This window comes from Phyllostomus discolor, chromosome 1 (genome assembly GCF_004126475.2).
Source record: "Phyllostomus discolor isolate MPI-MPIP mPhyDis1 chromosome 1, mPhyDis1.pri.v3, whole genome shotgun sequence".
Taxonomy (NCBI): Eukaryota; Metazoa; Chordata; class Mammalia; order Chiroptera; family Phyllostomidae; genus Phyllostomus; species Phyllostomus discolor.
The window spans coordinates 200,012,800-200,031,232 of NC_040903.2; the positions used below are offsets into that span (position 1 = coordinate 200,012,800).

At 41.8% G+C, this 18,433-nt stretch overlaps 1 protein-coding gene across 1 annotated transcript in view; it reads left to right on the plus strand.

The window, feature by feature from the left end:
- NRXN3 (neurexin 3) overlaps positions 1-18,433 on the plus strand; it is a 1,487,232-nt gene that overhangs the window by 689,017 nt on the left and 779,782 nt on the right. The window contains 3 exon segments of the mRNA XM_036018906.1: positions 7,855-7,974; positions 16,913-17,294; positions 18,097-18,287. Coding sequence (XP_035874799.1) covers positions 7,855-7,974; positions 16,913-17,294; positions 18,097-18,287 — 693 coding nt within the window.

An 18,433-nucleotide genomic window follows, 5' to 3' on the forward strand; every position in this document is an offset into this window, starting at 1 on the left:
CTTATTAGTTCAATTATGTGTATTCATACCCCACAGAATTCCTTCCCAAATTTTTTATTTCCAACATATTTTATTTCTAAAATATAGTTTTCAACTCTCTTCTGCCCTTACATTTCTTCTCTTTCCCTCAGCCTATTTACTAATGGGTTACTTAATTCATTCAATTCTATTTATTCACTTACTAATGTTTTTTTCTAATTTGTTGGGCACCTTCTTGGTGCAAGACCCTCTGCCTAGTTGTTAGGGATTACAAAGTACTGTGTTCTTCTTCAAAGGCCATAGAAGTGGAGGCAAGGAATATTACAAAAATATCTGCAGTACAAGGGACAAAGTAGTGATTTCTGAATTACAGGTGCAGCTGAGTTATTGGAGAGGCTCACACTTCCAATCTGAGCCGGGAGGGATGGAGGTGGAGAAGTTATGAAAATATATGAAAGAAAACGGATTAAAAATGTATAATACCCCTCTTAATTCCTATTTAAAGCAAGATATTATTAGGATTAATTAGACCTTTTAATTCATAATTGGCCATTTTTTTCTTCTGTATTCTATTACAAAAGGGTCAATTCACAAGGAAACAGACATAATTGGAAACTTATTAGGAGGAGCCAGTTTTAGTGCATATCCTGGTTAAAATCTCCTTAGCTCAATCTGTGTCAGCTTCCAGATCTGTGTCTTCTTCAGCACTAAATAGTAAGATCACATAGTCAGGAAGACCCAATGGCATAATAAGATTTAAAATCTTCAAAGACAGACTAATCTGTACTAATTATATCACGACACTGGTGAGAAAAGTACTTGTATGTTTTAAAACGTTTTACACAATGGTAGAATCAATATTCACAGAAGCATCTTCTGTCTATCTCTGAGCAAATTGCCCTCATCTCCTGGAAAGTGGCTTCATGGAGAGAGATTATCTTGAGATTCTCCTGAGCTCACCACTCTTAAGCAATGCTGTAAATTTATGACTTAAAGTAGAGATTTGGCAGGAAATTGGGGGCAAGCTTCTTTCCCATCTTTTTGTGGAGTCATTTGTTCCTTCAGAGAGATATCTGTCTCAGATTCATTCCATTTCAAAATTGAGGTGCTCCGATCTCCCAGCAGGGATGAACGGGTTCATTTTACACAGTGATCACAATGTAGAGGTCCTATCGATTGTGCTGCCAGGGTTTGCTCTGTAATGGTAGGAGTACTTCTTGTTCCAGTCCCAAGGCATAGACAAGGGCATGTAACTGAAACAATGCAGGAAAAAAGAAAAGGGGCAGGGGGTAGGAAGGGAGGGAGGGAGGGAGGGAAGGAGGGAGAAAGGCGAGAGAGAAAGACAACAGGAATCCAGAAACCGTGTGTCATTAGTAGGCAGTGGTGGCCTAAGGCGCAAATTAACACTATATTAAGAAAATCATGCAAGCAGTGAATTCTGATTCACACTTCTCAGCAGTGGGAAGCTGCCTGGCGATGGTGCTGAGTGTGACTGCTATAAGGTAGGAAAGACTCAAATCACAGAGTCAGCTCCCCTGACTAATAAGATCAATCATGTGGTACTTTGCCTAGAATCTTTCCCTTCTCAGCTGAGGGTGCCCGCATCCACCCGGGTTCCCAAACCAAACCTGAACATCTCCACTGATTCCTCTAGTTCCTGCTCCTACTCCCACTCTGCCTCACCAACCAATCTCACGTTGTGCCCACCCCACCTCTAAAATACTGGCTCTGGCTTAAATAATGCCCCCTTTTTATTACCAAATCATAAGCATGTAATTCTGTAACAAACCCATATCACACTCAAGCACATCACATGACATTTGAGGTGAAACGTTCACATTAAAACTATAAATTATTACACCCATATTATTACCCTACCCGCCACACTCACGCAGGCGCTGCTTCTGTTGCACCCTGCACATCCCCAATCTCATCCTTCAATTTCTGCTGCCACCTCCCTAGTCCAAGTCACTTTCCTGCCTTTACTAGTGACCCAGAACATGTCCTTGTTTTCATGAGTGGCCTTTCTTTTTAGTTTAATGCATTCATAACAACCACCATAAATTTTAAAACTTAAATTAAACCATACGATCCCCTTGCTTACCACCCAGTGGCTTCCAGTTGCATTTAGAACAGCATTCAGGTTCTGTACCCTGTTGTCAGGGCCTCTTGTGATCTGGCCTCTGCCTCCCCCTCTTCATTCTCTCCTACCACACTCCCTCCCTCTGGCTCCAGAGATGACGGGCTTCTTGCTGTGCCCCTGCCATGCCAGGCTCACTCTGGGCTTCTGCTCTTGCTCTTCCCCTCACCTTAGTTATGTGCATGCTTGGCTCCTTCTCAGATGTGCTTCCCCAGAGAAGCCTCCTCTGACCACCTCACTTAATAGCTCTCTATTGAGCAGATACTCAAAGCAAGAACAGAGAAGTCCTCTCTGAGAGGCCTTTCTGGAATATTCTGTAAAGTAGCCAATCCTCTATCCCCACATCAATTAGTTTTCATTGGGTTACCCTATTGTATTTTCTTTACAGAAATCAAGCCTACCCATAATTGTCTCATGTTCTTTCATTGGTGTATTGCCTTTCTTCTTCTCCCATCTCAAACTAGACCAAGCTGAGTACAGGCAGGGACCTTGTCTTCATCTTCTGTGCTAGAATGGTGCCTGGTCCCATGCCCATGCTCCACTGACAGTTGGTAAATATGTGACTAGATCTCTCTGTGATACACTGCCAAAGGTTAGGGACAGTACTCAGTAGCACCTGGAAGGGCAGAGCAGAGGGGAAACCACAGGAAAAAGGACCACCCATAGTTCAACATGTTCTGTGTGGTAGGCTCGATGGTACATTTAATTATTCAAATCCAATAAATATCGGTGGTGTTTTCAGTGGGGTCCCCAGTAGAGTACATTTGCTCAGGTTGAGTAACTGGGTCACCTGTCTTTCTCACACACCTCAGGGGGAGGCTTTCTAATAGAAGGCTTCTAGAAAGCTTCCTGTGTATTTCACATCCATTGTCAGAAGTATGACAGCACTTCTTGAGACTTGAGAACTCCAGTGAGAATGAAATGATTTTTTTTGAAATGTTTTGTCAAAGTGGTTTTTTAAGTAAATATGATTTAAAAGTTTTTTTAAAGAAAATAGATGTTTTTGGAAAAATGTTTACAAAAACAAAACAAAATACCTCTATCTCTCTGTTGAATTGTCAACCCAAAGAAAATCAGAACCTCAAGTATTTTGGACAGAAAATAAAATGCTTCTTTCCTATTTCCCTGTCATCCTCCTTATTCTTTGGTCCCATTATTTTTCCTCTTCATACCTACTTTTACTTGCCTAACCTCTTCTTTTTGGGTAGGAAGAATGATAAAATAAAAGGGGCTATAGCCTTAGTCAAGTGTTCATTGCAGCCCAGCTAGCCTAACCTAAGGTGCTGGTGAAAATGAAGGTAAGTTTCTCTTTTTAAATAATTTTGGTGTTTTTTAAAACCTATCACAGGCATTTACTGTATTTATTTACCATATCATTTAGATGTATAATCACTGTACCTTTCTAAGGGAGAAAATTTCCTATTCTTTTATGCATTGTAGAAATTTTGATTCATGTGAAATACATAGTTTGAAAGGAAATCAAGTTATTGTTCCTTTTTTCTTCTTTCACCAGTAGAAAAATGTTCAGGTAAAGCAAAGTCATATAATACAGGTATTGCCCCCTTCTTTCCTGTTCCCTTATATCCCAAGCAAAAAAAAGTTTCCAAATGTTACACCCCCACTTTTGGAAACAGCATTTTGTGGCATATGGAAGGAATTTCTACTTCCTGTATATGAGCAAAACCATCTAGGTTAGTTGCCTTGGTCAGGTCTTTGGAATATATTGACAAACATATATATTGGGGGTATCTTGTAGTTTTGCTGGTTATGTTGCTCCTGGGGGGAATAACAAATTCATGTAACATGAACAGTCTGCTAAAAAACAGGTTTAAAGTGATTGAAATCCAAAGTCCACCTTGTAAAGGCGTGCACCTTTAACGGTGCTCAAATATAGATTTCCCCCGCACACTCCCAACCCCTCTCTGATGCAACGGGGAACAACCTGCTAATGTCTGAGTGTGCTCTTCCTCCAAGCAACCAACAATGATTTCTCTCTCAAAGGGTGCTTTCTTCCCTGATTTTTCATTTAGATTTTATGATTAGTTCTGACTTCTTGAAGAAATAGGTCTTTATAGGACTACTGTGGGATAGGTTAAGAAGACAGGATGCCTCATCCTCTATCCCCTCTTCATTTGTGAACTAGACATCATCTGTGAGACAGACCTTAAGTAAAAGAGATGATGATAAGTGAGTTTGCAGGGAGACTAGACCAAGTGGGCATTTGGTTGGCATTCCCCAAAGGGTCCATGAAAGGCTCTTTGCTCTCCAGTAAATGAACAACTCAATACTCCTACAGACTTCTGTACCTTGGAAACCTTCCACTGTGATTTTGCTCCTTTACTGCAGTCACGGGTGTTATTATCTGGGAGATTCATCTACAAGGTGTCAGATAACTTACTAGTTTTCTGTATTTAGATCAAGCAGTGAGGATCTAAGCAGCCTGAAGGAGAATCAAAGGGTTTTTTTGTGATCAATATTTACTACTTAAACTATAAAAGGAGGCATCTGTTGCATGCATCCAATATGCACCTAATTGCAGATCATGCTTCTTCAAGCTACTAAAAGGAAAGGGGCAATGCAGGACAATTTGTTGTTGTTGCTTTGAGTTCCCACCAGTTCCCTTTGAAATTCCAACTTAAGCTGTTTCTCCTTCTTGTCTGGACCATGCTTGACTTGCAAGGAAGAACTTTTTTATTCCTTGTTTTATTGATGCTGCTTCCCTGGCTTTGTGCTTGAATCTGCCAGGAAATTCTTTCCCTGGACTAGCTCTTCCTGCTTTTAAAACCCAATGGTTTGTATATTTCACTGTGCAACTTGGGTTTGCTCACACATCACTTTATCAGTCTAGTTTTGTGCTTGGGCTACATAACAGATTTGCTCTTCCCCTCGATTTGCCTGCATTTCCAGCTGAGTTTAAACATCACTTTCCTTCTTGTGGGGTGAATTGACTTTTTGGCTCCACTAAAGATAAGTGGCCAAAGTTTTCCAGAACCTCGCTGATATTTCTGTATTTATTGCTTGAAAATTAGTATTGAATAATACTCGTTTCCCTGACATTTTAATGAGATGGCTATGAATCTTTCTTTCCTACTCTTACAGTAAGAATGTTGGTGTTGGAAATATCTAATGTAACCAGGCAGTAGGTTATGAGAGGTTCCAGTTGCTTTTCACATTCTAAAGTTGTAGAGTCAAACGAGCAGTCAAGTATATTTGTTTGAATCTGACTGTAATGACCATTTCAAGAATGCCAAGAGGAGCTGAGGTGCCTGCAAAATGTCAGCAGCATTTCAAACCTACCACTCTGAGTGAAGCTTGCTTCACACCTCGGTGGCTACTGTGCTGCTAATGCAGCAGTACCCTGAACTGACTGTGTTTGTTAGTATTCCTCCCTCCCATCTTGTCTCCAATCGTAAACATTAAGTGATGTGCAAAAATTGCCTACAGAACAGATGGCCATCTATAGGAGAGCCTGCATTTGTAACAGCTCTGCCTCCATAGCCAATATTTTCCACATCTTTCTTTACTTTCTTCTATCTTATTGAAACATTTGCATGTGGAATAAAGAGGATAAAAACATAAAAAAACAAAGGCAGATTTGTTTCTTCTGAGAACATCTGTTCTTGCTTTGAAGTGCCCACGTGGTGTGGTCCATGTTCCCCCAGTGCCCACACATTGGCTTTCGTAAAAGTGACTGCTACATGCCTCTTACACCTGGATTCAAGGCGATGGTAGGCAGTGCTACCTAGTTGGTTGAAATGTAGACAAAACCCTGTTCTCGTATATGCAGTTTAGATAATATAAAAAACAGGCCTACTCCCAAACAGAAGCTAAGACTGAATATAAAATGGCTTAATATAGAACTATTTTTCCAATGAATAGTGTGATTGATTGATCTCATAGCACTATTACCCAACTTAGGGTACATTTGTTTCACTCCAAGTTTCCTCTCTGAATTCTCAGGATTCTTGTGAACTTGGCTTGCACTTTGAGTACAGGTACATTCTGGAAAAATTTAAGTACAAATCACCTGCTGAAAACATTGCAATAAAAAGAAGCCTTTCCATTTTGAAAATCTGTTTATTTTTCAAGAAGAAAATTCTCTGAAACTTCAACTGTTATTATAGCTTTTATACCCTACACTTAATAGAAATTCTAATTACTCAAAATTAAAGGGTACAATTTAAAATTACCTAGTTTAAAATATTTCTACCCAGGCATACTGTTTTTTATCTTCTTCCCTGCACAGTATATAATATCTTCAGTTTGGGGAACAGAGGAGCAAGGGGAATGACTTGTAAAAGCTATATGGGAGTGGGGCAAAAGTAGGCTTATAGTTGTATAAATAATACAATAATTAATAACTAATATAAGAATAAACTGTGTTTTGTGTGCTCACTATTGTAAGCCTACTTCTGTCTCCCGCGCCCCATATAATGACCTTAGATAAACATATATTGGCCTTATTTGATGGTTTCCAAAGAAATAAAGACCTATGTAGACATCAGTTATTCAATGAGAACTCATTAAAGCACCTACTGTGTACCTGGCCCTGTGCTTCTACCTGTTGGAGCCAAGTGTGTAGTCTTCTGCAATATTTCGATTGCATAATAGACATAGGGGTCTATTGGTCAGTTAAATACTTCATCTTTTTAAAAAGTTATTTCCAGAGACAGGGATTTTTATATGTTGATTGACTAATCCAAGAAGATTTAAGCAGCTTCTTTCTGCCTGGGCTCAGCCATCCATGTAGAGAAAACAAGCTTGATCTAAGTTCTCTACTTCTATGCAGTCTTTCTTGTCCTTTAAATTTACATCTCATTTCACTGGTGAGTGAAACATGACATTCTTTTCCTCATCCATTAGCCACGTTGTTTTAATGCTTCAGTTTCTGTCTTGCCAGATTTTGCCCCTAAATACCATAATTCCTTATTGCACCCAATTCTTTCTAGGGTGCACTTGAACATCATCTCAAGCATCTTGGTCATTGATCTTTTGAAATAATGTGGTTTATTCCTTTATTTGGTGGCACTAATCATTATTTTGACCTAAACATATTCAATTTTGGAATTTTATAATATTCAATTTTTTTAAGTCTTTGGATCTTTTTTTTGAGTATGATGAACAGTGAGATGATTCAGGGCACCTCACATTCCCTTCAGGAGCATTGTTTATTATGGGTTTTAGACCTTGCTATTATTATTGTTATTGTGATGATGATGATGATGATGTTGATGATGATTACTACTGTGATTTATATGGTCACTGATAGGAAATGTCAAGTTAAGAGCATATATTACAGAGCTCTTTACTTATCCAATGGGTGCATACTCTCCAAAAGCCAGACTGGTGTATTATGCCTAAATAACCAAATGATTTTTTTAAATGTGTGGTGAATTTCTGTATCTGCAAGAAATTCATCTGAAATCTAAGACATTGGGAAACAAAATAACAGCTGACTCCTGTTTCCTGTCAATGATGGCTTACTGCCACTGGTACTTAAATCCTTGTATTTAGAGCTAAGGGAGGACACTTATTTCTTTCACAACTTTGCCACTGTCCTTTACATTTGAGTGATACTTTTGCATTTGGGTCAGTGAAGCTGGGTGGGTGTCGGGTGGGGGTGGGATTTCTGACCTGCTACAAGGTCATGTGCACCAGTGTGGCTTTGACAACTCTGATGCCATGAGCACCGCTTGTAGAATGATTCTAATTTTGGCACTTACCACCACCCTTAGGCAAAGGACCTGAGACCCTGTATGCGGGGCAGAAGCTCAACGACAATGAGTGGCACACTGTGCGAGTGGTGCGGAGAGGAAAGAGCCTTAAGTTAACGGTGGACGACGATGTGGCCGAGGGTGAGTACAGCTCGAGGGGAACTCCTCATGGCTGGCAGAGTCCCCTCAGTCCCTCAGTGCTCAGAGGGCTTTTACAAAGCCTTTTATTTTGCTGAACAGAAATCATAGGTCATGGTCTCTGTCACATGCTTAGGCAAGGCTAAGCAGGTCTTCCTCTATGTTTTCAAAAATCCCTTTTCATTGATCTTTATTAAAGCACTGACCAATGACTGTAATTATATATCGATGGGTTTTTTTCCTTAGGATTAGAGTTTGTGCCTGGAAAACAGATGTAGGTTTCAATAGATGCTTCTATGATCCAATTATTCAGAAAACACTTATCAGTCACCCTCCCGAACACTAGTTCCTTCCCTCAGTGCATGAGGCACTCCCTAGTAGAAGAAGATGGATAAACAAGAAATTCAAAAATTAATAGGTAAAAGTAAAGTAAGTGCTTCGATCAGTGCATGCTGCTTACAAGGTGCTGAATAATTAGTCATTTGTCTAGCCATTATTGATGGAGAACCTGCTCTGGACCAAGCACTACTTTAGAAGGCACTGAGAATATGGTGGTGAACAAAACAAGGATAAGCCTTTGGCCTGGTGGAATTTACATTCTAGGAGGGTGGTGAATGTAAAATTCATTCATTGTGAGATAATGACTTCATAATGAATGAATCCACACATAGTAAGGGACCTTCAGAGCCTCACACAAACAGTATGTATTTCTTGAGAGGCTGTTCTAAGTCAGCAGAGTGCTAAAAGATTGTAAAATATAACAAGGAGACAAGATATCACCGGTTTCCTCAATGAACTAATCTAGCAGACTAGGTAGGACTGTGGTATTTGAAAATAAGACAAGGAATATGATGAGCTCCTAATTTGGGTGAGTAAGATTATAGTTGTCGATCAGAAGAGAAAGTTATTGGTTGGGGCTGGAGATAGCAGGGGGAGTGTAATTAATGAGGTCTAGGGAAAAGGGAGGTGTCCTTCAGTGCATCTTAACAAATCTACACTCTCTCCTGTTCCACAGCAGTGTGCATCTGTTATCCAGGGTTCTTGTCCATATGAGCAGAGAAAACTGGGGTCGCAGGGGGTGTTATGGTGGAACACTGCTGGCATCAGGAGACCTGGGCTTTGATGCTAATTCTCCACAGGATGTGGGAAAGTCACCTCCTCATTTCTGGGCTTTGTCAGATCAAGTCCATGGCCTGTGCCATTTCTGTGAACAGGACAGCCAGATTGGAGTCCGGAGCCCTGGGATTTAACACAGTCATTGTCACTAGAATGCTTTGTGCCTTTGGGATAGATACACTAATCTGCTTTTACTCACTTCTCCAATGTTAACCTGGAAAAACTATTGTTGCTAAGACCCCTTTCTGTATAAATTTCTGCCTTATTGGTCCTATAATTTTATATGAACAAGTTTGAGCTTTTATTTTTTGTCTTCTGGAGTCAGTAATCGTAGCCGCAAGTCGTGTTTGTGGGTAGTGGTGTGTGTGTGGAGAGAAGGAGAGTCCCTGGGTGGAGGAAGAGCGTGAGGCATATTTCCAGGGCCCAGCAGTCACTGGAGATGACGTTAGCTCTCTCGCACACATCAGCCCTTCTAATCTTCTGTAATTCTGTGAGTTGCCTTCCAAGGTTAGTGTTCTTATTGTCATTCTGCATAAGGGGAAGAGGAAACTTAGAGGGAGCTACACAGTGAAGCTCACAGTTCATGTCTGTGTGATTTCCTCCCATCTAGCTGCCTGCGGGACTTGGTAATCCATTGTAAGAAAATGATTTGTCTGACAAAGTAGGGGTTACATTACGGGATGGATGTGGGTGAGGTGGGGAATGCAATGCAGTCGGCAGACTACGACACCCACTCTCCTTCCCCTGGAGATGAAGACAGAGCCACAACTGTCCCAAACCTTCCAAATGTCCATAGACCTAACTTCGTAGTGGGAGGGAAGGTTACTGTCCTGTAGGCCTAAAGGGTGATTTAGTCTTATATAATGAATGAAGGCAAAGAGATGTAAAGATGGTTGGTGGTTTAGAACTCACAGCCAACCTTAGTTAATTATTCAAGAACACCCCACGAAGTGTTAGCACAGACAGAAGCCTGCAGCGGCGTCTCAGTCTCAGGAGCCTGGCTAACTCTGGAATTAGCCCAGGAAAGCCCAAAGTAATGCTATGTACAGCGTGTTTTGAATAGTAGCCACTAGATGGCAACCTCAGCCCAATCACTCCCTGTTAACAGTGCTTCCCTTTTCTTTCCATAAGAAATTACATGCCCTGATGGAGTGGGAGGAGGAGAGAGGGGAAAAGGTACAGAGAATAAGTAGCATAGATGGTAGGGAGAAAACAGACAGGGGGAGGGCAAGAATAGTATAGGAAATGTAGAAGCTAAAGAACTTATGACACATGGACATGAACTAAAGGGGGGTGATATGGGTGAGAGGGGGTGTGCAGGGTGGAGGGGAATGAAGGGGGGGAATAGGACAACTGTAATAGCATAATCAATAAAGTATATTAAAAAAAAGAAAAAATAAATTACATGCCATGAAAGCTACAGTCATGAGGAGCTGCAAAACTATGGTACAATAATTGGTATTATCTCCCTCAGTTATTCAACTTTTACAGAAACTTTAGAGTAAAGGTAATTATAAAGTGTGCTTTCTCTTTTCACTAATAATTTGAAAGCAAAACTAAACCATGGCATGTCCAAGCCACCCAATAATTTGATATTTGGAATTAATGAAGCTCTTTCATTTTCCACCTTACCCCCTGCTTTGCTGTTGATGGAAAAAACAGCCGTGAGGATAAAGAAATTTGGGAGAAGAAAAGAGCCATTTTGCTTATGAGCTATAGCCTTGGATTGCTATTTTACAGTGATAAGGGATTTGGGAATTTTAATTTTAGCTCACAGAAGTCATAAAATCAGGCAATGAAATGAAAATACTACTCAGTCCTCACATTATTAAGTAGTGTCTTATTGGCTTATTTAGTAATCCCTTTCATGCTGTTTAAGGTCCCCCAGGGTGTCAAATTTTCAGCTAGTTTGTAGAAATGATGCAAAGAATAGTTCAGACTCATAAGAAATCAAAAGCAATCAAATAAATATTCCTCAGCCTGGTGGCTTTTATTTATTATAATGTATTCCTGGAAATGCATTAAGTTCAGCTGGCAGTTAATAAATATTGATTGATTGATTGAACTGGGATTCTATTATCAAGAATAAATAAAGAGAATGCCTCTCTTGGGTTATGCTCCCCAGGATTGGGGTCTAATGCCACATGAGCCCCCCACACCACCCAGAGCTTCTTGCTGGTACAAAAATTCACCCCTTCTGCCTGCTCCAGGCCAGGAGGACTTCTCCGTCTTCCTCCCTCACCCCACATGGCCCAGCTGTGAGGAGTCATTGTCCAAGTTTTCCATGGAAAACTTGCTCCTCATGCTAACAAAATATGCAAGACAGGTTTAGAAAATGCCAGGTTACACAACATGAAGTGGATTTCTTTATTATAAGACTTCTTAGGAGCCTTTACTCTGCTAATGCACATCGCCAACCATCAATAATTAAGTATGTGGTGTTTGCCAGTGTATTTGGTCCCTGAACTTGTTTTTTATTAAAGCATTTGACAGCACATACATACAGAAAAAGCTGGTGTTGTGGAGAAAAGGATGTGGGAGCAGTGGAGCTGGGGGATTGTGGGCAAACTGTGCATCCTTTACTGAGACTTCAGACACTTTTCTGAACTTCTCTCTCCGTGTCTGAGAGCCACTGGGAGGCCAAGTTGCCTCCACACAGCCATTTCTATTATTTCTTTGCTATGCACTTGGTGTTGGCTAGGAATCTTATGTGCAGAAATGGTGATGGTCCAAACTTGGCCTTCAAAGCAGATGTCTGGAAGCAACCCCCTCCCCAGGTGTCAGGGCTGCTTGCTGCACTTAGGGCCTCCTGCTATAGGGCATCCTGAGGAGGCAGGCAGTGATCCCTACTCAGAGAGATCTTGTGCTCTAATGAAAGAGAGAAAACAGGAAGCGAAAGAACCAGAAAATTCACATATGTCAGAAAGTACAAAATGAATGCCGAGTAATTAGTAATAGTTCACAGTTTGAGCACTAGGCCCTGTTCTCAGCATGTCCACATGCTGACACATTTGATCCTGACAACGTTACACCTATTGGGCAGAGGGGAAACTGAGGCACGGAAGAATGAGCTAACCCAAACAGTCTAGCCTCAGAGCCTACATGCTCATCCACTGTAGGTTAATGTCTCATGGGAAGTTTCAGCTGGAACTTGGCCCAGTTTCCTATGGTTTATGTTCTCAACAAATTGCATCATTCTGAGGGCTGGTCTATAAGCTGCTCATTGGCCATCAGTGAAACACGACAGTGACGGTTTGCAGAGGGGCCCAGGCAACCTCGTGGTTCTAGGGGAGGTGCTGGATATATTACCTGTGAGTTAGATGGAATGACATGATTCTTGGCCACTGAGAAGTGCGGACTCATCACAGCAGCTTCTGTATAGACTTTTTACCAGTTAAACTCCACCTACAGCTTTTCTTGGGCAATAGTGTAAGGAACCAGTCAAGCCTTTTCTCCAAAGAGAGGATAGTACACAAGTTAAGACACAAGTTAAGACACCACAGTTCAATGTGGGGGTATACTGTTTACCACCTGTGTGAACTTGGATCACATTGCCTCACCTCTCTAAGCTAAGTGCCCACACCTCTAAAGCTAGACTGTGCTACCTCCTGACAGTTTCGTCTTCACCTTGACATTGATGGTGGTGACAAAGTGCCTAGAACGGTGCCCAGCTAGGGAATATTCGGTAGCCTTGGTTTTCCCTTGTTATCTCTCTCCCCAGTTACTCCTATTTCCTCTGCAATCTGACAGCAGCTGCTGTGAAGTATGTCCATGTTGCACCCTTCAATGGAGGGGTTTTGGTCTACAGACGGCATTCAGAGAAGACAAGTGCAAAGGTTCCTGGTATTAATACTGATTAGGTAATATACAGATTTTTAAAAAAGATTTTATTTATTTTTTTAAAGACAGAGGAAGGGAGGGAGCAAAAGAGGGAGAGAGAAACATTGATGTGAGAGAGAAACATTAATTGGCTGCTTCTAGCATGCACCCCGACCAGGGACCGAATCTGCAACCCAGGCATGTGCCCTGACTGGGTAAGCAACCCGGAGACCTTTCTGCAGGATGACTCCCAACCAGCTGAGCCACACTGGTCAGGACCAACACAGAGTTTTGAAAATATTTAATGCTTAGTTTGGTACACATATGAAACTTGAATCTCTTCAGTGCTTTCTCTGGGCGAAAGGGCATACATTTTGGGGAGCCTACATCCAAAGCAAAGTGAGTTTTTTTAGCACATGGAGAAGTCCATTTCTCTTCTAATTTGGTTTCACATAGCCTTCTCCCCACTGCTCACTGTTCACCAGTTTTTGGTGGAAACTGCTCTCTGTTGTCCTGAACCCTAAATTAGTCTGTCCCTGGGCTAGTTGTCCCTGGGCTAAGTATTCACATCCCATTTAGTTTCCTTTCTGCTCTTTATCCAAGGCCTTCTCCCATCTCCCTTCTGTTTCAATCTTATATGATTTTAATGTGATTTTACATGACCTTCTTACATGATTTTCTGGCTTTATGAAATTTATATTCTTGTGAGCAGAATTTCCTAACCCCTCAATTCTGGAGGTCAGTTCATCTTCAGTAACTTCTCTAAAAGCTCCCAGCTGACCTGAAGATGCACTCTGCAGGTTCCTTTTGGAGCCCCAAGTTTCAGTGATCACCCCATTATTACCTCTTGGCTCTCACCGCTGTTTTGTTTGTTGTAAAATAAAACTTAGAGTGACTACCAGCATCATCATGGATCAGCTCCTGTGTCTGCCTGGAGATAGGCTACGATTTCCCTTCCCCGTCGTTCTCCAGCTCCTGCCCCCAGCCCTGATATGGACAGTGATAGCCACATGGACCCTGGATATTTCCAGTATGTCGTTGTTTTAGAGTGTATGAATTTACGTGAGGCTACTTTGCATTTTCATGACCTGTCCAGTTTTCAATACTGTGCAATTTTATACGGTAATTCTTTCTCCGAGTTATTCGATTGTTAGCAGATTTATGTTGCATTTTGATTTTTGGTCTATTCGAATTTTATATTTAGTTAACCAACATCATTATTTTATTTTTGCTTATATTAAGAGAATGATTTATAACTAGTTGTCAAAATACCACACGGACGCTCATAAAATTCAAATCTGATTTTTGTGCATATGAGGAATTGTTTGAATTAGGTCTTGAGCGTGCCCCCACACAGATGAAATCAATATTGAGCATCTGAGAATGTGATCTGCTTGAACCTCCCAGATATTGAAGGTAAAGGGACCCAAGAAAATATAGCCCCCTCTTTGTTACCACTTGCGTTCTATGCCAATAGAGGAGAAAACGTAAGGCAGGTAGAAATCAAACATGAGTTTTATGAATGATAACACTGATGTTTAAAAATGTGGCCAGCATCCACTGAACCTCAGAACTGGGTGGAATTGCCCACTGGAGCCCTAAGTCAGGACTGGGGCAGGTGATCTCCACTGGAGGGGGGCTTGCTCCTCTAGCACCGGGGCTGTGGGTGAGTGGGGGACATGGGGTATTTCCTGAAGGCACCTTGCTCCCCTAAAGGGAAACAGGAAGTGCCAGGGTCTGGGCTATGCACATAGAAAGTTTTTCTTTGCAAATTATCTGTAATCTTTCAGATTATGTCACTCCTTTTCCTCAGGAAAGTTGTAAAAGGTGGAGGGGGGAGGGGTGAAGAGATGCCAGGAGTGTCTTACTGGTGGAGTTGCTTTCATGTGAAAGATAATGGGGTAGGGCAGGCAGAGGGAATGCCCTTTCCCTTCCCTTTAAAACGCTGGGACAAGAGGACGTGACTGGTTAAACTGTAAGGACTCATCTGTGTATGAATGCTGAGGGAGCCACTGTCCATAATGATGTTTTCACTGACTTTATGGCTAAAATGTCCAGTCTCTTTGTATCTTTTCCAAGCCTGCCTCATTATCCCTGCTTCAGTGTCTCAGCACTTTCGGGTAAACCAGATGAGGAAGGGTCTAATAATTTGTGTCAGCTGGAGGTCTCTCAGTTACGAATGTCAGAAGCTCAACTCAGATGCTTCCAGCACAACGTTTAATTGAGGTCCAGAGGTGGCTGGCTGGACTCCGATCGTCACAGGACATCACCCTAGAGAAACTGTGTTTCTCCATGCCATGGCTGTTTTCTGGGCCCCCCGTCTCCTTGGGTGGGCCCCATCCCTCTGGTTACCACACGTCCTTGCGAGGCTTTCTTCTCACCCCTTCAGCAAGCCTTCTTTGCAAAGACACCTCCTTCATGCATGTTCCAGCAAAACCCCTGCCGCTGAACACCACTGGACCAGCTGGGGTTGTTGCCAGTGCAGTGGTTGTAAGGGTGGTTTCTAGATCAGCCACATAAGCCTCAACTCGGAACTTGGTAGAAATGCAAATTCTCAGGCCTCCCCCCAGACTTTTGAAACAGAAATTCTAGGGGTGGGGGAGTGGTGCCAATTAACTTGTTTTAACAATCCCTTCACGTGATTCAGATGCAAGCTAGAGTTTAAAGACTGCTTCTTAGTCCTTAGGTTTTACTCTAAGGCTCGGGGCGGAGGGGGTGTGGAATAGGTTGAGTGGTTCAGTCTAAGTGGCTTGATTACTTCAGGAGCTAGAATGAGGTCAGCTTCATCCAGCCCAGATGGTTTAAAAGTGAAGTGGGGAGGGTAGCCGCCCAAAAGGAAATCAAGTGTTATTATCAGAAAAAGCAACAGTTGCTGGGAAAATAAAATTAACTTTCTCCAGAAGTACAGTCATGCCCTTTTAACAACAGGGATCCAGTCTAAGGATGTGTCCTCAGGCGATCTTGTGCGAACATCAAGGAGTGTGCTGACGGAGGCCTGGATGATATAGTTTACTACACATGCAGGTTGTATGGTATAGCCCGTTGCTGCTAGGCTCCATGCCTGTGCAGCATGCTCCTGCACAAAACAACATGGGATTAAACCCAGCACAAGAGAAAACGATGCAGTCAAGACATGCAGTAAACACAAGTGGTGTGAGGCTGCTGCCAGTGTAACTCGGCCTGCTGTTTTACAGCGAACTTTTGTTTTGTAAGTGGGGAAGACTACGTGCCAGAATAATGATAACAATCTAGTATGGTAAATAGATAAACTGATAACATAGTTGTTCATTATGCTTATCAAGTATCCAATATTAGGTCCTGTACGTAATAGTATGTGCTATACTTGAACACGACTGGCAGCACAGTAGGTCTGCTTACAACAGCACCCCCGTGTATGCATGAGTAATGCATCTCACTGCGAAGTTGCTATAGCTACAATATCACTAGGCGTTAGGAATTTTAGCTCCATTGTAATATTAAGGGGCCATTGTTGTGTATGTGGTCTGCTATTGACCAAAAACATCGTTATGTGGTGCATGACTCTACTAGGTACTGAATCATTAGGTGACGAATTATTACACCAAGAAACATTTGGTAGTGAATACCTAAGGCTTGTTTGTTGTGTGTTTACAAGGGTTAGGGGAAAAAAGGCTTTTCTTCTTATAGTGTGTAGCAATACTCAGTTGTTTTTCTGAATGGAGAATATATAGTTGAATTGGGTAACTTGAGTTACCCAGGTCCTCATACTTTCTCCTATATGATGGGACAGCTGAGCAGTTGGATAAGAACATGGGATGCAGGCTATGTGACTTGGACGGGGCCAGAAACCAGCTCCCCTACTGAGGCCATGTGAAATATGTGCAATACTATTTTGTTTTCTGGAACTGGCTCAAGAAAATGGAATATTTTGTGTGGGGAGAAAAATCAGATCTAAAAAATATAATAAAGGTGCTATGGCAAAACATGACAAGTTTTCTTGTTGCCACCTCCTTTATTATTTTCACAGGTACAATGCTGGGGGATCACACCCGCTTGGAATTCCACAACATTGAAACTGGCATCATGACCGAGAAACGTTACATCTCCGTTGTGCCCTCCAGTTTCATCGGCCACTTGCAGAGCCTCATGTTTAACGGCCTGCTCTACATCGACTTATGCAAAAATGGCGACATTGACTACTGTGAACTGAAGGCACGTTTTGGGCTGAGGAACATCATCGCTGACCCTGTCACCTTCAAGACCAAGAGCAGCTACCTGAGCCTGGCCACCCTGCAGGCCTACACCTCCATGCACCTCTTCTTCCAGTTCAAGACCACCTCAGCTGATGGTTTTATTCTCTTCAATAGTGGTGATGGCAATGACTTCATTGCAGTTGAGCTAGTCAAAGGGTAAGTGGGAGGGACATGTAGTTTATAGTAGAAAGCTCAGCTCAAGCCTTGAGCAAAATATGGACGTAAAAAGAAGTGTCCATTTTACTCTCTAGCCTCTATTGGTGGTATGTGCTCTCATCCTCATTGAATTAAAGTATTTATGTAATGATTAGGGCTGGAAGGAAGAGGCTAAGTTTATTTAAAGTCTGTTAATCAAATACTGTCAGATGTTTTACTATGAAATGTAGCCTTTTAAACTATGGGGAAAAAACCTTATTTTTGCAAAAAAGGAATATGGGGTTCATAGCATCTATTCTGGGTTAGCAGTACTATCTGTAACTACTAAATTTATAGGAAGAAGTGAAGTATAGATATTTTTAGTACTACTATGACTCCAAAAATATAAATTTGAAAAATCTATTCTATCTTCAAGACATTTTACTACCATGTGCTGGAAAATAGTCAAAAAAGAAAAAAAAAAAGCAAAAGCCAAAACAAAACCTGAAAGGCCCATGATTGACTGTGATTGCAAGTGTCGCCCCCTATTGTTGGGGAGTGTACCACCTTCACCACTTCCTGGCTCTGACTTTTGTTAGGTAGTGTTAAAGGAGTAGACTCTGGGAGTATGAAATTAAAGTGAAGTCTGACAGGATAGGATCTGCCTCTTCTTGTATCCTAACTCAAGCTTTAATTAATCCTGCATGATGCCAGTGGAGTGTGGAGTGTGCGGGATTGGAAGACCCAGATGCCATTATCCACACATTGCCATTAAATGGCTTCAGAGGATCTTGAGTCATTGGGTGGTTGTTTTCCCTCCTAGGTACATCCACTACGTATTTGACCTCGGAAATGGCCCCAATGTGATCAAAGGCAACAGTGACCGCCCCCTGAATGACAACCAGTGGCACAACGTCGTCATCACCCGGGACAACAGTAACACTCACAGCCTGAAAGTGGACACTAAGGTGGTCACTCAGGTTATCAATGGTGCCAAAAATCTGGATTTGAAAGGTAAACGTTGCAAAGGGGTTTATCCTTGCTAGAGCATTTCTTGCAATTGAGAGGCTGTTTCCAGAGGCGAACTATAGGCTTTGAGCACTCTGCATTTCTGATGCATCATGCACATTCTACTTTAACAACATTGAATTATAGCATAA